This window comes from Seriola dumerili, unplaced genomic scaffold (genome assembly GCF_002260705.1).
Source record: "Seriola dumerili isolate Sdu_G_001 unplaced genomic scaffold, Sdu_1.0 BDQW01000025.1, whole genome shotgun sequence".
Lineage (NCBI taxonomy): Eukaryota > Metazoa > Chordata > Actinopteri > Carangiformes > Carangidae > Seriola > Seriola dumerili.
The window spans coordinates 17,837,279-17,858,836 of NW_019174280.1; the positions used below are offsets into that span (position 1 = coordinate 17,837,279).

At 39.0% G+C, this 21,558-nt stretch overlaps 1 protein-coding gene across 1 annotated transcript in view; it reads left to right on the plus strand.

Annotated features, from left to right (window-relative positions):
* lama2 (laminin subunit alpha 2) overlaps positions 1–21,558 on the plus strand; it is a 196,910-nt gene that overhangs the window by 81,296 nt on the left and 94,056 nt on the right. Inside the window, exons 16-21 of the mRNA XM_022765994.1 lie at positions 914–1,125; positions 1,669–1,780; positions 3,339–3,452; positions 6,861–6,988; positions 10,568–10,654; positions 16,804–17,015. Coding sequence (XP_022621715.1) covers positions 914–1,125; positions 1,669–1,780; positions 3,339–3,452; positions 6,861–6,988; positions 10,568–10,654; positions 16,804–17,015 — 865 coding nt within the window. The remainder of the gene's footprint in view (positions 1–913; positions 1,126–1,668; positions 1,781–3,338; positions 3,453–6,860; positions 6,989–10,567; positions 10,655–16,803; positions 17,016–21,558) is intronic.

Sequence of the window (21,558 nt, forward strand, 5' to 3'; positions counted from 1 at the left end):
TGTTAATACTCACAAATCCCCAGCTGAAAACGGTCCCTACAAATGCACTGTTTATTTCTGTTTGTTTAAATTGGGCTAGAAATGACAGTGCCCAGCTGTTTTAGGAACTTTGTCTTTTTAAAAATGAAACTATACATTTGTGACCGCATTCAATAGGAATGAATGGGCCTGTCTGGTTACAGCAGATGAAAAGGCATTGTGGTACTGTGACATGGACTAACACATTGTTGGTTTTGGTCTTTTCATGGGATTTGTTCACAATAAGAAAAATATGGGAAAGTGCCAACCTTATCCTTTAATGACTCAATTTGATTTTTTTTTAGGTGTGATAAATAGAAGTGAGAGACAATAAAATATGCACATTAAAAGCCTTTCTGTCAGAGACATGAAAACAATTCTCTCTAAGGTGACTGTCTTTTTTCTTGTCAATCTGCCTTGCTCTTTCTTTCCGTCTTTGTCTGTGTATTTCTCTACGCTGCCACTGCTTTCTATCTCTTTATGTCTCCCTCCATCTCCTCTCTTTCAATTAGTTTTTATTTAATGGTTTATTGGCACGGTAAGCTCTCTCTCTCCCTCTCCCCCTCTCCATCAGTCGTTGTCACTCTGCGTTAGCTGCTACATGCCATTGATCTGTTCTCAACAAGAGATAGTCAGATACCAGGCCTGGCCTCAGTTCACTTTGCATTCAGTCCATTCAAAATGTCAATAGAAACTGCAGCGCATTACCTAATGACACATCATTCACTCTCACTCTCTTTTTATCCCCCAATCAGTTGGATATGATGGTCTTTTCATGAAAGAGGCTGACTTTTAGAGAACACAAATGTCTTAGATGTATGGAATTATAAGTTAATTGCATCAAAGAAGAGAAAATATGAGAATCAACAATATGTTTTTCTTCTTTCTGTAACAGGGCGGCGGGATGAAGATCATAGACAGAAGGTTTGGCCAGCCGGTTTACCCGTCCTCACCAAGCACCAATCATATTGTTCTCCTTCCAGAGAACTTCCTGGTTTCAGAGACAAGACAAGTGATTAGTCGGAGGGATTTCTTGTCAGTGTTAGCCAATGTGACGAGAGTGATGGTCCGGGCCTCTTACAGCACAGAACCCAGCGCTGTGTACAGGTACGAACAGAAACATGCACACACTATGACACTTGGGCATTATGGGATGATGACATGAAGCGGGCCAAGTGTCCTGGACATAGCCAGTATTAGTTTTAGCATTTTAGTATCTTAGTATTGTTTTCTTACTTTAAAATTCCAACAAATCATCCACCCAGGCACCTATTAGCTATACCCACTTATCCTTGAGGATCAGGGGCAGCAGCCAATCACTGAGTGAGCAGCAGTTTAAATTGACTAACAAAGTGACAGACTCATGGCGTGAACATGCAAACTCCATAGCGTCCGCCGGGTGAATCATTTTGATGGGTGAAGCTTATTGCTGTAATTCTACCTGAGAGAATGAACTCCGGTTATAAAAGTTATAAAAGCCCCATCAGCCAAACAGCCCAGTTTATGTATGTGAACGCGTATGTAAAAACAGATGGACTACCAGTGTGCCACATGTTAATGCTTTATATATCTATATATATATGTGTGTGTGTGTGTGTGTGTGTGTGTGTGTGTGTGTGTGTGTGTGTGTGTGTGTATGTACGTACATAGACTCCACTCATTCTCAATGCAGGTAGCCAATCCCTCTGCCCGAGGAGAGCAGAGAGCAACAGCTGTAGAAAATTGTTCTTGTCCTCCTGGATATGCTGGAACTTCCTGTGAGGTAAACACACACACAATCGCATGCACTCACAGACACACAACTGCTGCAATTTAAACATTTCCTGTACAAAAATAAAATGTCAGTTTACAAAGTAAGCATCACAGTTTTTAACATATTGGATAAAATAGACTTAATAATTAGAGTTCTAACCCCGTGCTTTCTGCCGCGGCTCAAGTTGCCGTGAGCTGGAATGAGCGAGAAACACAAAACTTAGAATAACTGGAAATGATTTGTGCTGCTGGCCCAAGAAGTATGAGCGCAGTCGGCCACATAGTGGTGCTGTAATTAAGGCTAATTTTCAAAAGGCCACGCCCCTCACACCATTTGTCTGATTGACTTGAATTTTGACACACATGTCCAGCTCAATGTCCTCTACAAAAAAGCCAATTAAACTATAGAAGCCTGTCTGGATAATTTTTTTGCTAATTTGCATAATTTGAAAAACAGTAAAATGAATAGGACTTTTTTGAATTTTTTTTTTAGATTAGAAACACCAAATTTGGTATACAGCCTTGGGAGATGAAGATACAAATTTCTATTATAAATGAGCAAGATCGGTTGGAAAACATGGCCACCATCAACAAATATATCTTCAAAAGGGAGGGCTTAGCCGATATTGGTCATAACTCATTAATCATTTGTCCAATCATCATAAATCTTAGCAGATATCTTTGTGCTGTGATAGGGAACAGGCCTACCAAAGGCTGCCCCCGTCACGAGTCCCATCAACATCGCCCATCAAATTTACCTCTCAGCTGCAGGTCAATATTCTCTACAAAAAGGCTTTGTGATAATAGCGACTACCATTATGAGCTAATTAGCATAACATTAAAAACAGTAAAATGAATAGAACTTTTCAAATCTTTACTTTATCAATACCAAACTTGGTATACAGCCTTGGGTGAATGAGAAGCACATTTCTATCACAAATGATAACTCATTTACCGATTGTTTGATCATCATAAAACTTGGCAGATATCTTCAGGTTGTTATAGGGAATAGGACAACCAAAGCATTAAGTAGCTAAAATTCCGCTGCTTCTCTCGGTTGAGTGCAAAACGGTTAGAACTCGTGAATTGCCGCTATAATCTTCTCAAATTTAATTGCAACAATCTTGGTATCTGCAAGTCTGAAAAAGTGTTGCTTTTCACACATTGATAGAAGCTGTTCTTTCTTAAAATCTCATAAAACAAAAAAAACCCCATAAAAACATTGCATCAAACCATTAATAATACAGTGATATAAGATACAACATGACCTACAAGATCTTTTTGGAAATATAAACCTGTTTTACACTTTGAAACACTAACCCTAAAGCATGGTTTTATTGTATTTTGCTTTTAGTAGACCTGAATCTTAAATGTTTTACTTGTCTCATTAATATTAAACATGGATGATTAAAAGAAAACCGCTACAATCCTTTAAAGCCTCCTCACCAAAACAACAATGTCAAATCAATGTGTTGTTTCAGAATGGAGCTGATTTACTGGTGTTTTTTGCACATATGGACACACATACTGTACATGTCTGTCTAATTGTGTGGGTGTGTGTGTTTCAGGCATGTGTTCCTGGTTTTCGGAGGCTTAATGGAGATCTGTATAACGGTGTGTGTGAAGCTTGTCATTGCCACGGACACGCCACACAATGCCACGAGGTCACAGGACACTGCCTGGTAAGATCATTAATAAGTTGATTAAACCACTTTTCTGCGTCTCTGTTTCATCATTTATGGGTTAATTCAGTTCTCAATATACTGTATCTGTAATTTTATAAACTCCTTTTTTACTTTTAAATTAGTAAGGGAAACAAACAGAAAAAACAACAGTGAAACAGGATGCATACTGTTCATGTCTGGTGTTGAAAAGGCTTAGTCACTTTTGATATTTATAGAATGTCAAAACATAATACCAAAATGGGAAACAATATATTTCTATAAATGTGCAGAATATTTAAAGCAACGGAATTCATCCAGATAGAATATTGTTTGTACTGTGCTTGTAAACACATTAAATATTGACAAAATGTATATTTTAAAGCATTAAGGTGTCACTCCGTTTATCATCATTATGGTATAATGGTAAGTGTAAGCGTCTGTCATAAGTAAATGAGCTTAAAACCATCAACTTACTCATGTTGACATCATTGATGTTTTTAGATGAATAATTGAGAGAGTTTTAACTCTGTTGGGAGCCCTTGATTGTTCATGTGTAATGGTCAATTTACAGTTCACTCTTTGCCCTATAAATTGTAGAAAAAGAAGAATGAAGTGTTTGCTTTGTCACTGAAATGTTTTTCGCTTTTAGGCTATGATCTTAACTCCTTTGTGTTAGAGACAAGTTTGAAGTTTAGGGACGTCTAAAGCTGAGGTGGTGCAAGGAAGCAGGAACTACTGTTAGAGCTTTTAAATGGAAGACACACCCATCTTTTAGCTTCAAGAAGACTCAAATGAGATGTATGAGTTCACATGGAAAAGATGTACTTTGGCACTAGTTTATCTTAAAGGGAGAGGTTGAAGATTTTTCCTACTAATAACCTTCCAATTACGTCCTTTTCGAGTCACCATCTAGTGGCCACTAAAGGAACTGCAGGGTGAGACACTTTCACTCTCTCACACACACACACACACACACACACACACACACACTCTCTCTCACACACACAAACACACACACACACACACACACACACACAGAAACATAAAAATACTCAGTGCACACACATATACACATACATGCCAACCTGCTCTTGTGCATCTGCACACGCATTGTCACTCCCCAGTCTACACAATGCCTCAGGCTTAACCTGTCAGTTAGCATCAAACTAACACACACACACACACACACACACACACACACACACACACACACACACACACACACACACACAGTTTTGGGTTTTGTATTACCATGTTATGTTTCATTATAGATGAGGAGCATGCTGGGATATGTCAGAGGGAAAGCACACACATGAAGAAAGACAGGGAGACAGGCTCAATCTCTCTCTCTTACACACAGAGACACACACACACACACCCTCCTCTATACATATTCATACACAGTGACAAGCAGACAGACAGATGCAAACACACTCCTTCCCTGAGGAATGTGTTCTCTGGCTATAGTTGAATGAGTGAATGATGCCATGGTCCTATAGGTTAAGTGTGTGTGTGTGTGAGAGTCAGTTATGTTCCATATCATTTCCTTCTCAGAATAAATGACACAGAGACTCTGAGACACACACAGACACAGACACAGACACACACACACACACACACACACACACACACTGGGGACAACCTCCCCACAGGAACACAGTTTCAGCTTACTTGAATTGTTAAATGACCCAAACTCTAAAATACAAGAGTAAAAAAAAAAAATTCTACTCTAAACTCTACATTATGTATTTACATTATGTGATGTTACTGTTAGAGCTCTGAGGCAGTCTAAATAAGGTCATCAATTATGCTCATTAACTAGAAGGATTTAGACTGAACTTGTGTTGCAAGTGGTATTTTTTATATTACCAGTTGTCAACAGTCAAGGAGTCACAATGTCAACAAATATACAAGGCCATGCTGATCCTCTCACAGCAGAGATTCATTTGAAATACATTACTTGTAGTTTAGAGTGTTTATTACCTGAGATGCTGATTGATTGATATACCTGTTTTTGTGCAGGTCGCATTGTTTGTTGGTGGGAAAAAAAAATCAATAAGTAGAAACATGATAATCAAAGAATTAATAAAATAGGGGAACAATAAAGGTACATTTTCTCTTTTTTGAGAAATACAATCTGTTTCTTTACTTTTTGCCCAATTCTGTCTTCTATCATAATTTGTTCTCAGTTAAACTTATTCAAAAATAGTGAAGTGTATCGAACCATCAAAGCTGTGTAAGTCCAAACTGTGAGTGGACTGTATCATTACAAGTTCAGTAGTTGAGCAGCAACAGTCTATAAGTCTGAAAACAAAACAAAATATGTCTCGTTAACGTTTGATTGAAATTGGGTTTTTATCAGTTGATCTTTGTGTGTGCAAACATCCTGGCGATCAGTTCTTAGCACCAAGGTTGAAGGAAAAGCTCTAAATAATAAGAATAATAAGAACAATTATAATAATAACAATTTTGCAGCTTACAATTTTCACCAACACTGAAATTTGTTGATACATTTTGAGCTACATTAGCAACCAAGTGTCAGGTTGAAATTATACCTGTGGGTCCCGGGTGCTCGGTTACTACTTTAACAAAATGTAATGCTATTCCTGGACCATATCATTAACGTTGACCTCCTGGAGATTGTTCCTCCAGCCGCTGTGTGCAAGATAATAATTTGATTTGACAGCTTTACTTAATAACATTAATTTGTGTTTTTGTACAAATATATCAAAAAAATGTCTTCTCTTCTTATTACAGTATTGAAACACTTGAGCCGATTAGTTTTTACCTTTCGAACCTTTAACCTCTCTAAGCAAAGTGTGACAATACACTAAAATAGAACAGATCTGTTGTTAGCTCCTCTGTTTTCTTCTCAGTCCTAACGTGCATCCTCCCCAGCTATTAACTACAAATTAACTTAATTGTGGCTCCTAATTCATCTTCATCATTGTTTTTAGGATGATAAAAGCGGCCGTGGTGCTACTTGTGTGTGTTCAGCATTTTTCTCACCACACTGCGTTTACAATGCAAACTCAGCTTGTCCTGTCTGTAACACATGTATTGGATGGATTACTTATCAAGGTGTTAACTTGCATTGCAGCAAACAAAGAAAAACTCTAAACACGCACTCTGATAATCACCAGTAGGATTACATTTAGTCTTGGATTTGAGAATTGAAAATTTACAAGTGAAGCAAATGAGAAAAAAATTGAAAATGGTTGACCTGTTTGGAAATAGATTAAATGCTATCTGATTTGTTTTAATGATTTAAGATAATGAGAAACACAATGGGTTGTCAGGACTTTTTCATCATCACAGATACTGATCTTCTCATGACACTGAGGTTAACAGTCAGACGGTCTGTTTGCCAAATGCTTGATTTGTTCTCTCGACATAAATGAACTTTAACCCGTGTGTCTCCTCCAGGACTGCTTCCACCACACCACTGGCCCCCACTGTGACACCTGCCTACCTGGATACTATGGTAACGCCACCCATGGGTCCCCTGCAGACTGTCAATCCTGTGCCTGCCCACTCAATCTTCCCAGCAACAAGTAGGTTCTGAAGACATTGGGGCTAATGCCGCTATGATGACAAAACGCCCAACTCTGTTACTGCTGACACCCGTGACTCCATGGCCCCAATTCTCTTCTTGACCTGTCTCTTGATAACATTCCTCTCTCCTCCCCTGACACCACATTTCTGTCCTTAAAGAACATCACCACACATAGAGGCTTCATCACTGTGAGTAGGAATATAATTGTAAAGACATGAATAGAAATATCATCATCACAGTCAGAAACATCAATACAAGTGGGCAAACATCGTCCCTGTGGGTGGAAATGCCCACAATTGGCTGAATTAACATAACTGTGGTGAAAAAAACTGACACAGTAGCAAACTCAAACCTCTCCCGCAAGTCATTAACTGCGTTTAAAACAAACCTTTTATGATTCCATCGCTCTCATACGGCACACTGCTCATGCTGTGCTTGCTTCACAGTTCAAACTATTGTTGCTCAAGTAAGAAAAAAAAATTGTAAAAGTAAAAATAGCTGGAAATTAACTTCTGAGGGTAGAAAAATACTGTCCAACTTTACTCATAATAAATGATTCATGTATCAAATTGTTAGCAGTTCATAATGAACCTTTTTTTGAAGGTTTGAGCAAGGGAATATAGAAAAAAATCTGGGATTACCTAATTTAATAGGGGACCTCTATAAGACTTATATAAAAAACACTGACATATCATCACCTTTTAAATTGATTCGGTGAACTTGTTAGAAAACAGATGTTCATTTGCACATCTAGCAGATACAGAACAACATTATCAGTCATTTGGAGTCATGTCTGTGTCCGTCTGACTGCAAGTCTAATGTCTCTGTTTTTGGTCTCCACCAACTCCTGAAGGAAAAATATGGTTCTTTAGCATCTCTGTATCTCCATTATGTTCATCAGCTTGTCACTAACTATGTTGGTCTGCCTTTTGGTAATGCACAATGGGTTTTGTTTTTCTTAGATCTTTTTTTAGCTAAAGATAGCTGTCTGCTGTGGCCGAAAATGAAGGCATGAGAGCAGTGAGAGCGAACGGAAAGAGTAAAGTTGCAGGTGGACAGCTAAACAATAAGCTGAGACTTGTAAAGGACAGAGGAGCTGCAGATTCAGGAGATAATTCTCTGCAGGTTCATCATTACAATCAACCCATTGTTACATTGTCATTTAATACATTGTTAATGTAAAGATATTGATTATGCCTGCTTTGATAAACTACAACCACCATGTTGTTTCCATGTTGTCATGTAGTGGTTGTTACTTGCAAGCGAATGTTCAACTGAAATGAGGCGGCGGCTGTCAAATTATCTCTTCTTTTTGTGGGTGGATTTCTACTACAACTTCAGCTGTGTTGAAACAATATTTAAGATCTGGTTAACGTAGACGTTTACATCTTCTTTCATAGAGCTGCAGTTTCCCCAAACAACCAGAGAGAGATGCTGTGTGTTTGGTGCACAGATGTCACCAGCATGGGCACACACACACACACACACACACACACACACACACACACACACACACACACACACACTGGCAGCAGCAGCTGAGAATCTTGATGCAGTCATGACACGTCATGTCCAAAACTCTCAGAGCTAAAGAAAGACACAACTCTCTCTCTCTCTGTCACCTCTCCTCTTCTCTACCTCCCTCTAACCACTGCAGTAATAATAGCTTGAAGGTGCTGTGCCTTTCAGCCACTCGAAATAGCCATCTAGTCCCTTATGTTCACTGAAGCCAACCACCCAAATAGCCAGCCAGCCGGCCAGTCAGACTGTTGTTAGCAGTGATGCCTAACCTCTTATGAACATCAGATGAAGTGATGTCCATATTAGTTGCAGCACAGGAATCACGGAGGCGATTTACAGCGAATCAATAGAAATCAGTTTAGTCCTGGAAAGCTGTTCCGCTTTATTTACGCCGAGGCTTAATCACCCTGCTGCAATGAGGTTTTTTAGTGTTTTTATTTGGCAGTTTGTCAGTTAGATCTACATCTATTCAACAGATTTCAGTTAAATTTAGCTCCTTGGTCAATTATCCATCCATGAAGGTCATTCTCCACCTATGCAGATTTACCTCCACTTTGATTTGTCTTTTTTTCATAACTGTCCTTCCACAATCTCTGCCAAACTTTGCAAAAACATTTCTACATTTTTAGATGACCTAAATATGACCTAAACATTGCTGATGTATTTTTTTAGATTCTGAACCATTTTCTTGTAATTGGAAGCCAAATTTGTGTCATCATGGTCTATTTTGTATATTACCCATAATTCTTGGAGACATTATGCCTTTATAGCCAAATTTAGTCAGCATAAGAAACAGATACTTTATGGTCACGAATCAGAGTCGCTTGAAATTTGCACTATTAATCTTTGTCTATTGTTATATCCGTCTATTATTATGTAGCCTTACACACACATTTGATATTTTGTGGGTTGGGATTGCGCTGCCAGGCCCGGTCTGGTGATCAGGATACCACCAAGCGCAGTCATTAAACTTATCCAGCAGATTATTTTGATGAGCTGTATTACTGTATACCTTAACTCTCCGCTGGCTTCATTCCAGGCATACTTGAAGCTCAGCTCAGTGACCTGTTGTTGTAGTAGCATCAGGTTAGGTAATGTGACTGTTACATTTTTGACATAGATTTTACAGTACAATGTATATTGAGGTTTTCCTGTCCGGATAATTTCTCAATGAACGGTTTATCTTATTCTATTGCTTGTATTGTGATGGAGGATTTTATCCATATTACCCTCTCTGACAGTAGCAGCATGTGATCTGTAATTAAAGTTAACAATGTTCTAAAAGTTGTATATATGACTGAAAAACATGTGTAGTACAGTACGTTAGGTAAGTAGGTTTATTTCACAGCTAAAGTGTTAAGTGTCTTAGTAAAGCTGGTTTAAATATAATCCATTGTATACAACAACTACGTGTTATTTTATATTTTGTTGTTGTTGTTGTTGTTTGTGTTGAACTGGCCAAACGAGCTTACTTGTAACTCGGTGAGCCAGCTCACGGTTAGTGAGCCAGTCAGTCAGCAAGTGAATCAGTCCGGGGCCGAGAACTCGAGCCAGGAGAACTATCTATAGTTTATGGAAGTGGGAGGGTGAGAGAACGAGGGTGAGAGACTATCGTTTTACTCTGTCTGTCTGCCTGCCTCTCTCTCTCTGTCTCTCTCTCTCTCTCTCTCTCCCCCTCTCTCTCTCTCTCTCTGTTCATTTTTGGTACAGTTCAGTTCTTAGGGAGGAAGAGTGTTTTCAAAATCAGGAGTGTGTGGAAGTACAGACTCGTAGATGTTTGAGATAGAGAGAGAGAGAGAGAGAGAGAGAGAGGGGAAATTGAAGTGTGTGTGTGTGGGTGTGTCTTTTAGAGTGTGAATGTGAAGACTGGAAAGTGAAAGTAGGAACACAGGTGTTTATGTGTGAGTGTGTGTAAGGGGACAGAAACAATGACTTTAACTCGCCTCTGTCCTCTCCTCTTCCTCCTCTTCGTCCTCCCGTACTCCACACTGGGACAACGCTACCGAAATCATCAACAACAACTATTACAACAACGTCGTCATGGCAACCACGATAGTTTCAGCCCCACCTGCCACCTAGGTGAAGAAGGGGAGTTGCTGTGCGACCAGTGTCCGCCTGGATACACAGGACCACGATGCAACAGGTAATACACACACTGAACATGAAACGTTATACACACACACAAACACACAGTTGTGCTTAAACTCTACGCTTTTGTTGAATTGGCGGCCTTCAAGCTTGGTTTGAAAGTCTAGCTAAGTTCATTATTACTGAATATAGAGCTGAAAACAATTCATCTAAAATCCACACCCATAACTCTTGTGAGTTCAATTCTGATTTAACAGTTTACCGGTATTTAAATAACACTTTTGGTCTAATTGCAGCATCTTCAATTAGGTCTGCATTATTTAAAATGTTGATAAGAGCAATAATCTTAAAAATAAAATAAAAAATGATATTGTTTTCTTTCCAAAAAATGAGTATTTTGGAGATAAATGAGACCTATAGTCAGCCATCCCCAACTGAAAACAGAAACTGGTGCTCATTAAGTGTTTTTTGAGGGCTTCATGTCCCACTGTCCATCTAGCTTTCTGTCCACACCACATTTATTAGTTGAGTGACATTCTTGTTCCATTAGCTGTGAGCTTTTTTTTTTTTTTTCCAACTCAGGACTAATGAGAAGTCTTTCTCTGGATGCTAGTCTTGTTAAAACTTCAGGCCCTACTGTCATTTGGTGACGCAGACTGAGTAAAAATAATCATTTCACCACCCAGGCTCACTGAAACACAGGGCATTGGACTGTTTCCTATTGAAGTAAAACTGCACACAGCTGATATTAGGACTTAAATATAATTATATTCATACAGTAGAAATTCGAACACACATTCCTTATGTCTACATCGTCTTCATTTATTAATAGCTATTTAGTGATAATGCTGATATATGTTGGTGATCCATTAAAATACTCAGGGTTTTCATACCTTATAATAAATTATCAAATGACTTAAGCAATGGGAAAGTAATGGCATATTAATGATCTCTTAAGTATTAATAAATGATATATTAAACATTAATAAAGGCTTTGTAAACACTGTACAATCGATGTCTAATCACAGAGGTGGTACCCAAATATTAAACAGATCGAATTATAGTCATCACATTGCATGTGGATGATAATGACGAGATTATATCAAACTACATCTGGTGGAGAGTCAATAGGAAGAATTGTTCGAATCTAAAATAACTACATGTGATGTTTTGGCTGCTTCTTTTATGGCCTTCTCATTTTCAAGTGCAGGCTTGATTTTCTCTTGGTTTACCACTGAAGGCAGCATTGCTGTACACTGTAGCTTACTGTCTGCAGGGGTCATCTACCATGACCACAAATTTAATTTCTATTTGGTTTGGTGGGCATCTACACTGGTGAATATTATAAGCATTATAATCTCAAGGATGAAACATTGTGCTTCAAATAGGTGCTCAGTCGCAGTTACACAGGCCTTTGCTATTTGTTGTTAGTTAAAAGAGAGCTGCTGGTGGACGTGGGCCTCAGCTCCATGGCCTGCATAGTCTTCATGCCTCGCCATGCTGTCCACAGCAGAACCTCTCTGTCTGCCTTTGAGTCTTTTTATAAACCTCATTTGCCAGTGGAAAGCAAACTGACTCATTGTCAGTCCATTTTTTAACTCTGTCACACAGAGGCATCTGCACTGCACTACAACACAGTCACTGACAAATATGGTCTAGCATTGACAAAGGGCTCAACCAGTTGAGTGGTTCACCTCTCTTTCTAATGTGCTCCCATGTTTGTGCATTAATGAGAATCTGTGAGTTTTTATTCATCCTAATAATAAAGCATCAATATCAATCAGCAGTCAATATTAGAAAGATTCTTCTGAGCTGCTCTTTCTAACTCCAGCTCGCTTTCTCTCTTTCTCTTTAAGTGATTGTTTGTTTGTTTTAGTGAGAGTGTGTACGGACTGCATCTGTGTACATACATTCTTTAGCTTCATATGTATGTGCTGCTCAGATGCCATATGGTGCATCCAGTCACAGGAACACAGCTCTTTGCTAAAAGGAGAGAGAAATAAACAAAGAGTCTGCTGCATTGAGTCAGAACGCACAGGGGCTGGCATAATGTAAAATAATATTTTATTACTAATGACAGTATTAAAGAGGTAATCAGCAGTTGGTTGGTTTTCTTGTTCTATTAGTCTAATTGATACCTGCTATGCACTACCTGCCATTACACTTCATTATCTACAGTGCTTTTGTTGTTGTTAGTGGTAATTAATTGTAATGTGCCAATTTGTCTGTATTATGGGCTTTAACAGAATCAGCTCTATTCCTCCCATGCTAATAGACTATCCACTCTCTACTAAGTGATTCAGCTTTTCAATTTCCTGTCCATAAACAGCCATTTAGAACTTAGCTGAAAGCTTCCCAATGCAGCTGCCTAACAAAATAAGTCGGCTGAAACTCTCCTGAGTCGTCAGCTGCTATTTAGTGCTATCTAGGGTTTGCCAGTACGTCCAGATGTTATTGGTGTATTTCAGGTTTTACACATTCATTCAGACTTTGACTCATCACCATCTAGCTGATGAATATGATGCACTGTATTCAAACATCCTTTCATGTAGTAAGCAATTATTGCTAACATTATTATATTTGTTGATATTAACATTAACTGTCAAGTCAAGCCTCAGCAAAAAAAACTAAAAAATAGCCATTACTGGGCAAGCCAAGCAAAAAATATGAAACCTTGTGAAGGGTCACACCAGAGAGGATCCTCTTTCATGGCTGACTGGTGCCTAAGGAGCAGCATGACAAAACCTGCAAAAACAACAACAGGGACAATGAAACCAAGCCTAATATCCATCCAAATGATATGTGATATGAGCACTAAGGTACACAGTTCTACTGAGGCCCAACATTGCTTCAACAGTGTAATTAGGAATTCAGGAAGAACACAACATTGTCAACATTACGTATGGTATTAAAATGAGTGTTGGCACAGCATTAGTTTAGCATTACTAGAGGAAGTAGTCGGAGTAATAGCCTCCACTGTGGTTTTAATAATTTTTTTCAGTGTCTCTTGATCTAAATACAAATATAAAACTTGGAGAGACTGGATAGAATTTTATTTCAAAGAAGATTAAAAAATCATTACATACATAGCTTTAGAAGTTTTAAAAATGTAACTCAGTGTTTTGAAAGAGAAGATTGATACTGTGTGTCTGGCATACAGAGATAAAAGACTGAAAATGTGAAGGCTTAACGTATTTAACTTAAAAACTTATCTGCCTCAGTCTTTGTCTCTCTCAGCCTTTCTGTCTGTCTCTTTATTATACAGTATGCCACAAAGAAACGAAAAAACGGTGTGTGTATAGAGGCAGGAATTAAATGCTTTACAATAAAAGAATAAAAAATATTTTTATGGATGATGTATACTATTAACGTTTTGCAAAATAATGTTTAAAGCTTCTGAAACCCTGGTTGCTCATTGAAGAAGAAGCTGATTGGAAAAACAATAATAGCAAAAGCGCCACTGTACAGTTTTACATGCTGGCAACAACAGGCAGGCAGAACATTTTGATTGTCAGGGACTTCAACATCTACAGAGAGAGGGAGAGACAGAAATTTGAAAGTCTGTTTTCTGAGAAATAAGTGCTGATACTTCCACAGCTCCTCTCACTGGCACAGTGCAGCAAGTCACAATTATTCTTTCAATATATTGAGGGGATTTAAAACTGATTGACGGCAGCAAGGTTACTACTTGCAAGTTGTGAGTTTAAGTCATATTTAAGCAAAAATAAGACTTTATTTCCCGGCGTTAATATACATATATTTAAAGATAAAAACAAAACAAACTGCAAGATCTTATTAATATGAGAATCTTTAAATTTCTACTTTTAACAGGAAATGTACAGTTGATCTCAAAATGCTTTAAAATTATGGAAAAAATGTTTGATGGGGGAGCAGAGCCTGTCTCCCCCTGGCGCCGACTCCCTATTTCTAACACTAAAAATAAAAGAACAGAACTTTTCCCAACCCTTCTCTCTCCCTCTGTAACACTCTACCAGTTGTGTTCACCGTCTGGTTCCTGTACACTCTGATGGTTTTGACCAGGTGTCTAAACCCCCCCCCTCCTTCAAGCACTCGGGACTCTCCACTATAAATACCTTCACTTCCTCTTGAGGCCCAAGCACTACACACACATGGTAGTATAGAATAGAATAGAATAGAGTTTGAATTCATCTTTCAAGTAACTTGCAAGAAAGTCAAACACACACTTTCTCCCCTCTTCTCTCCCATGAAAAAGTGAGATTACAATTCTCCACCTGACTAGGAGGATACAGAGCGCACACACACACACACACACACACACACACACACACACACACACACACACACACACACACACACACACACACACACACACACAGCCACACTTGAACAACATGCACATACACACTCAGAAGCTAATAAACCAGTTCTATTGAGTACCAAGGAGGGTCAGTAGTAATAATGGCTGGCTGCTCTTGACTCTTTCCCTCTCTCTGTCCTTTCTTTTCCCTGCTCTCTAAATTCAATTCTCCTTTCAATGTGAAGACCTTTTCCCCTGTCTCCATCTCTCTTTTTTTTCTTTTGTTCTCTCTCTCTCTCTCTCTCTCTCCAATATCCCCTTACTCCATCTCTCTTTCTCTTCCTTCCCTATTTCATCTCAATTCCCTTTTCAGCCTGTAGAGCTTTATTTCAGCTTAGGCCAGTTTGTATTGGGTTCCAGTGGCTCTTGTCACAGTGCTGTGCTCTCAGAACACTCTCAGGTTAATATATTTTGCAGCCACTGGATTTCCTCTTATTATTAATCAAAAGGAAAGAGTCTGAGAAAACAAGGACAAAATTCTTAGAATTGTGTGACAGTTCACACATTTCTGTGTCCTTATCCTTGCTGGAGGGGGCAGCCACTTTTAATTTTTGTGTCCATGAATGAGACAAAAGCATGTTTTTCTTAGTTTTTTTTGTTTGTTTTTTGTTTTTTTTTGTGGGGGGGGGGGTACTTTCACTTATTTTTCACCAATCACAAAGAACTTAACAAAATAAAAGAATCAAATTAATTTTACATTAGCCACACATTTCTACGGATAAAAGAGATGAACAGATAAGAACAATCCCCTAAAGACATATATATTATTCTATCACTTGATTTTCTATAATTAGTAATAGTAGAGATGCATTTGGACATTTTTGCATCAGGTTTATAAATGTTCAATTACATTAATGTTTTTATTTGAGTAAAACCTGGGCAGCCTGTTGTAAATAATAATAATAATTTTTGAAAGGACTGTCTGAAGACACTAAATCTAATAAAAAAAATAAAAAAAAAAATCTCTGTTAGACTTAAAATAAACATAAAGTTCATATCTGTTGCCGTTTGGTTGGACTTTGTTGCCATCTAGCTCTTTGTGTGTATGTCTATGAATTAATGTCTATCTGTGTATGTGCTAGGAGTGCTTGTGTTTAATATGAATTATACAGCAGGTACCTTCAAGTGGTCTCATTGGTCTCAGACATGCTGTAACAATGCTGCTAATTCCTCTTGGCACAGCTAGATTAGCTTTATTGCTTATTTATTTGATGATTGGATATTGGTTGCCAGCTCTTGTGGGGTGAGACCTATACTTTAATTAGTGATCTCGTGTTTGAAGATCAGTGTGTTGTTGCTATGCACAAGCTGAAAGCTTAGGTAAACAGTATGTTTGATGATAGGTCTATTCACTGGCTGAAATATGAGAGTTGTTTTCTGTAGTTGTTCGATACAAAAGACAGAAGACAATTGAGCCCCTACATATTTTCTTGCAGACCATAGCTGACAAAAACTGCATTTTCAAGCATTATTTGTAGCATGAAAGCAGAGCAAAACTGCACTTTGAAGAGATATTACTGTGCTACCTGCTCTTTCAGCATACCGGCATTAGCTGGTATGGTGATCAATTGTTGAGGTTCTTTAAAGCCCCCCCAGTGTAGCATCCTTTAGAACATTTTGATTGCAGTTTGAAAGTTTTTGTTTGTAGAAAAGCGAGACAATCCTGGTGAAAGTTTGTGCTGTCAGTTTCATCACAGTCATTTTCAACGACGGCAGATTAGTGTCTTTTCGAGGCTACCAAATCAGAAATTTGAAATATCCAGGATTAAAACCTGCAAAGACCTTCGTGTAGCAGAATCCGCTATGTTTGCTACCTGTGCATATCTGTTATCACACTGTTTCTGCGTCTCTCTGCTGCCTCGTAGATGTTCCAACGGATACTACGGCAATCCCGCCGTACCAGGAGGCTCATGCCAGCCCTGTGATTGCCATGGCAACCTGGACCTATCCACACCTGGCAGCTGTGATCCAATCACAGGCCAATGTCTGCGCTGTCGGCAAGGTTATGGCGGGGCGGCATGCGACAGTTGTGCTGACGGTTACTACGGAGATGCTGTCACAGCAAAAAACTGCCAACGTAAGTAAACCAACAAACATCACAAGTAAACGAAGAGATGAATACATGTAAATCCATCGTTTGCTGCTGTAGTTTGAGTCACAGTTGAAAGCTACGTTTAGGCCATAAATTATAGGCCCATGTATTATAGCATACTTATTTTAAAGTGACATTATATAACTTCTGACAGAAGATTGGACACATACATTCTTTTACAAATTTGTTGAGTTCAGAAAATAAAACAACTCAGTGTGATCACGTGCTGCTACAGCCTTACTTGTTCTGGTATGATCAACTGCTTATGGTGGCAGATGTTGGCAAACTTTTGATACGTGTTGCTATGTGACTGACATCGTTGACTTGGTTTACTGACCATATTACTTTTTGCTTCTTTGTGCTGTTGTTACACTGCATGTAGCATTTAGCGTTTTTATTGGAACTGGCCACAGTGGATGCTGTTCAGCAAAATATTATTGTAGCGTAAAGGTAATTATTGTATATTCCTAGTGATATGCCATTACAGTAGGCTACCTTCCATCAGACAGGATAGTAAAGGCTGAACAGCAAACTTTGTATTTGAGTTTTTTTTTCTCTCTTTCTTTTGTGTCAATGCAGGGATTACTGTATATGTTGAGTTGTACGGTATATTATTTAAAAGTAAAGGCTTATTTCATGGGGGTTAAACACATGGGGGTGGAGTGGGGGCTATAATCAGATCAAAACATTCTCCACACTGGGGCTTTAAAAGAAAACATGATCTACTTTTCAAGGAATCATTATGAAGAAAGCCTGCAGTGTAGCTTTCTTGTCTGAGATGGGGCATTACACTGAAGAGTACTACTTCATCTATGAAACTCGATTTCAGCTAAATGATACCTTTAATCCTTCTGCTAAAACACTGAGTGGTGCACCATCTGGAGTGTGTGACTGTGCATCGGCAAGCAGCTGTGCTAGTAGGAGGTGTGATGTCGGAGCGGCCCACTGACTGCCAGCTGTGTTTAAGAGTGAGAATAAAAAGCTATACCGGTACAAAGAGATGGCAGTGAATGCAGACATACAGATGGCACTTAACCTGCGCTTTTGACGAAAACAGCGGCATTAGCAGAAAGACAGATTAACACATAGACACCTCACAATGAACGATAGACAGGCCGACCAACAACTAGACAGATAAAACCGTCAGACAAGCACAAAGGCAGGAAGACAGGCTGACAGATGGTATTAATGTGTATTTGATAGTTCATTGTTCTGTAGTTGTTTCCCCTCTCCACCCAGCTAAATGGTTATTGATTAATCAGCCTGATCTATTGCTCTCCTACAGTGCTGATCGGCTGGTGTCTGGGAGATGGAGGGTTGTTATTGATCCTGTACGAATGACAAAAGACCACCAGGAATTATTAAAACACAACAACTCTCTCTTTCTCTCTCTCTCCCTCCCCACCACTGTCAGTCTGACTCTCTCTCTCTGTCTACTTCGCTCTCCCTATCGCTCCCAGTCTTAATGAATTTTATTGAGTGGAGCAGGAGAGTTCAGGCTGAGTCCATTTGTGCACTATTAGACTGTAAAAATCATTTACTTTTTCTTTTGATGTCAGAGTTCCCATCTGCAGCCATTTTCACTGCAGCCATTTTGTGTCTGCCCCTAATAGTGGTTCAGTTTAATTCAGTCACTGAATGTAAAATGGTTTCATTTGGAAAGCAAACTTGACCACAAAGCAATTTGTCTGAGGAAGAAATTCAAGAAAATGAACTTGTCCGATCATTCCTCACATGGGGAAAAGTTGTTTGCAAGTTGTTGAGAAGATGTGAGAATTGCACTGTCGCACGTTCGTCCAATCACTGGCAGAAAGTGAATATGTAGTAATTCAATAATGTAATTATGCTTCTTCCGTGTCTGACAGTTAATGAATGTTTCGCAGATGCTTCATATAGTGGATCAATAAACTCTTTGGGGAGTTTTGGCAAAACTCACAATTCTTATTTCACCACTCTTAATGGTCTGTCTAGTACAGTCCTCTGCACAGAGGCTCGTACTTTCTATGTAACTGATAGGCCACAAAGTGGATTAAAGTAGAATCAAAAGACTAAAAAAGAGTCTGAACCGACACGCACTCTGTCCTGACCTGAGCCAAAGCCCAAATCAATGCAGCATTTAACGAGTCGGAAACAATTACAACCTGACATTTTATCACAGTGTAGACTACAAGTGTCATTTACAGTACAAACGGCTCATCTTTCTATGATCATACCTCAGCTGAATTTTGCCCTCAACATTAAAAGAAAAAAACCCATTGTTTTTGTGAAAGTGGTTTAATTGTTACCTCGGATTTCCTCCCTCAAATTTTTGCTGACATGAAGTTCTTAATATTTTGATATATGCAGTAGAACAAGCTTAGCCTACAGGCTCCTGTGTGTCCTACAGAGGGCAGGTGACACTTTTGAACACAAAACAGTAGCTCATAAAAAAAAAAAGGAAGGAAATAAGAAAGGCGTGGTATCACAAACCTGTTGGCTCAGGTCAAATCCAATCAGGTTTGAGCTGTGAACCACCAAATCTCTACTGTGATCTTCTGTTATGTAAATCAGAAGAGGGAAGTATTATAGTGTGTGGTCATAATGATGATGATGCAGTGTTGTTTAGTCAGGTTCAGAATGCTGTGTCATATGGAAAGAAATACGTACTTTTTTACTGTGCTGTGTATAAGTAAGTAAAAAGGAAGAATTAACGATCTGTGGAATCTACCGTCATTGAATTTTTATAAATCACACCACCACGACTTTCAGAGGCTCTGTGGCTTCAGGGTCACTGGTTTGAATCCCAAAGTCTGACACGCACCCAGCACTTTATTAGGAACACCATACTAATACCTGGTAGAGCCTCACTTTGCTCTCAAAACAGCTCCAGTTCTTTGTGGCTTGGATTCCACAAGATGTTGAATTAGTCCTTTGAGATTGTGCTCCATGTTGACACAACATCACATAATTCCTGCAGGTTTATCAGCTGCACATTCAGGCTGCCAACCTCCTGTTCTAGCCGGATTCAGATCTGGTGACTGGGGAAGCCTCAGAAGTACTTTGTGACATGGTGCATTATCATGCTGGACATAACCTTTAGAAGATGGGAAATTGTGGCCATAAAGGGATTCAGGTGGTCAGCAATACTCAGTAGGCTGTGGCATTCAAACCATGAGCAGTTTTAGAAATAGTCAAACCAGCCACAGCCCACCTACAGGCATGCCACAGTCGAAGTCACTGAGATTATTCCATATCTGCATGATTTTATGTATCACATTGCCGCCGCATGATTGGCTGATTCGATAATTGCATGAATAAGCAGGCATACAGGTGTTCCTAATAAAGTGAGTGTAAATCTATTGCTACTGCGCAGGGTATTGTATAATTCGTTTCAGTGCTGCCTGTTCCAAGGCATCTACAGGGCTACATATGTAAACAGTGGTGGCAGAAATAGTGATAAAATAGACTCTTTAGCAAATATTTCAACAGCCTCTTTTCTAACAGAAAATTTCCGCTTTACATGTTTACCTTGAATGTGGGCTCAATTTGCATTTGGTTTTGAACTGCAATTTATGTATAGTTAATAGATTATATAACGTCGGGAACATCTCACAACGCTACATTGTAGTGCTCATAATATAGATTAACTTATCAATAACCTCCTGCAGTTAGTCCATATGACTGGCTACTGGTTTTCTGCGTAGCAGAACATAACGTATTTCATTTCGCAACGAGTTGTCATCTTCACCATCAAGGCCAGCTCTGAAAATTAGAAAGAAAAAAAAAACTCTCACATACACAACAAAAAGCAACATTTTATCCCACAACAAGGCTCGCATTGTAGCGACTGACAGAACGGAGTCCAGATGGTCCCCGAAGGGTGAGACTGGGGGGGTGAGAGACTGTGTGTGAGAGACTGTGTGAAACAGAGACAGACGTATATTGTGCATGTTTTCTTGTATGTTTAATCAGGCGGTTGTGTGTGTACATCTACGTGTGTGTGTGTGTGTGTGTGTGGGAGAGGATGCGTGCCCTCTTTCATTTGTGTGTGAAGCAGAAATAAGTGTACGTTGTGTACTGTAAGTGTGTTTCTGCATAATTCTGTGTGTGTGTGTGTGTGGACATCTGTTGTACCCCTCTCTCTCGCTCTCGTTCTCTCTCACTTTCCCATCCCACACTCAGGTCTGTCCTTCTGTCTCTTTTACATCTAAGAGGAGAGAATGGTAGGAGGCAAAACAGGCTACGAATATGCATTTGTGTGTATGCAATGTGGTTTGTGCTACTAATTTCTTGAGAAGGTGTATGTTTTTTTTTTTTTGTTTGTTTTGTTTTTGTGTGTGTGTGTGCGCGTGTGTGCGCATCTTTTTGTTTCTGCGTGTGTTTGCCTCTGACAGCCCATCCACCAGATGGGAGCTGTAATGTTCAAGCTTTTAATTGTATATCTAAGGGGTTGATTGGCGTGTGTGGGTGTGTCTTTTTTTTTTTCCCCCAGTAGGATTTAAACACACAAAGTTAAAAACTGTTGAAGTCCAGCAAAGTATCACAAGTA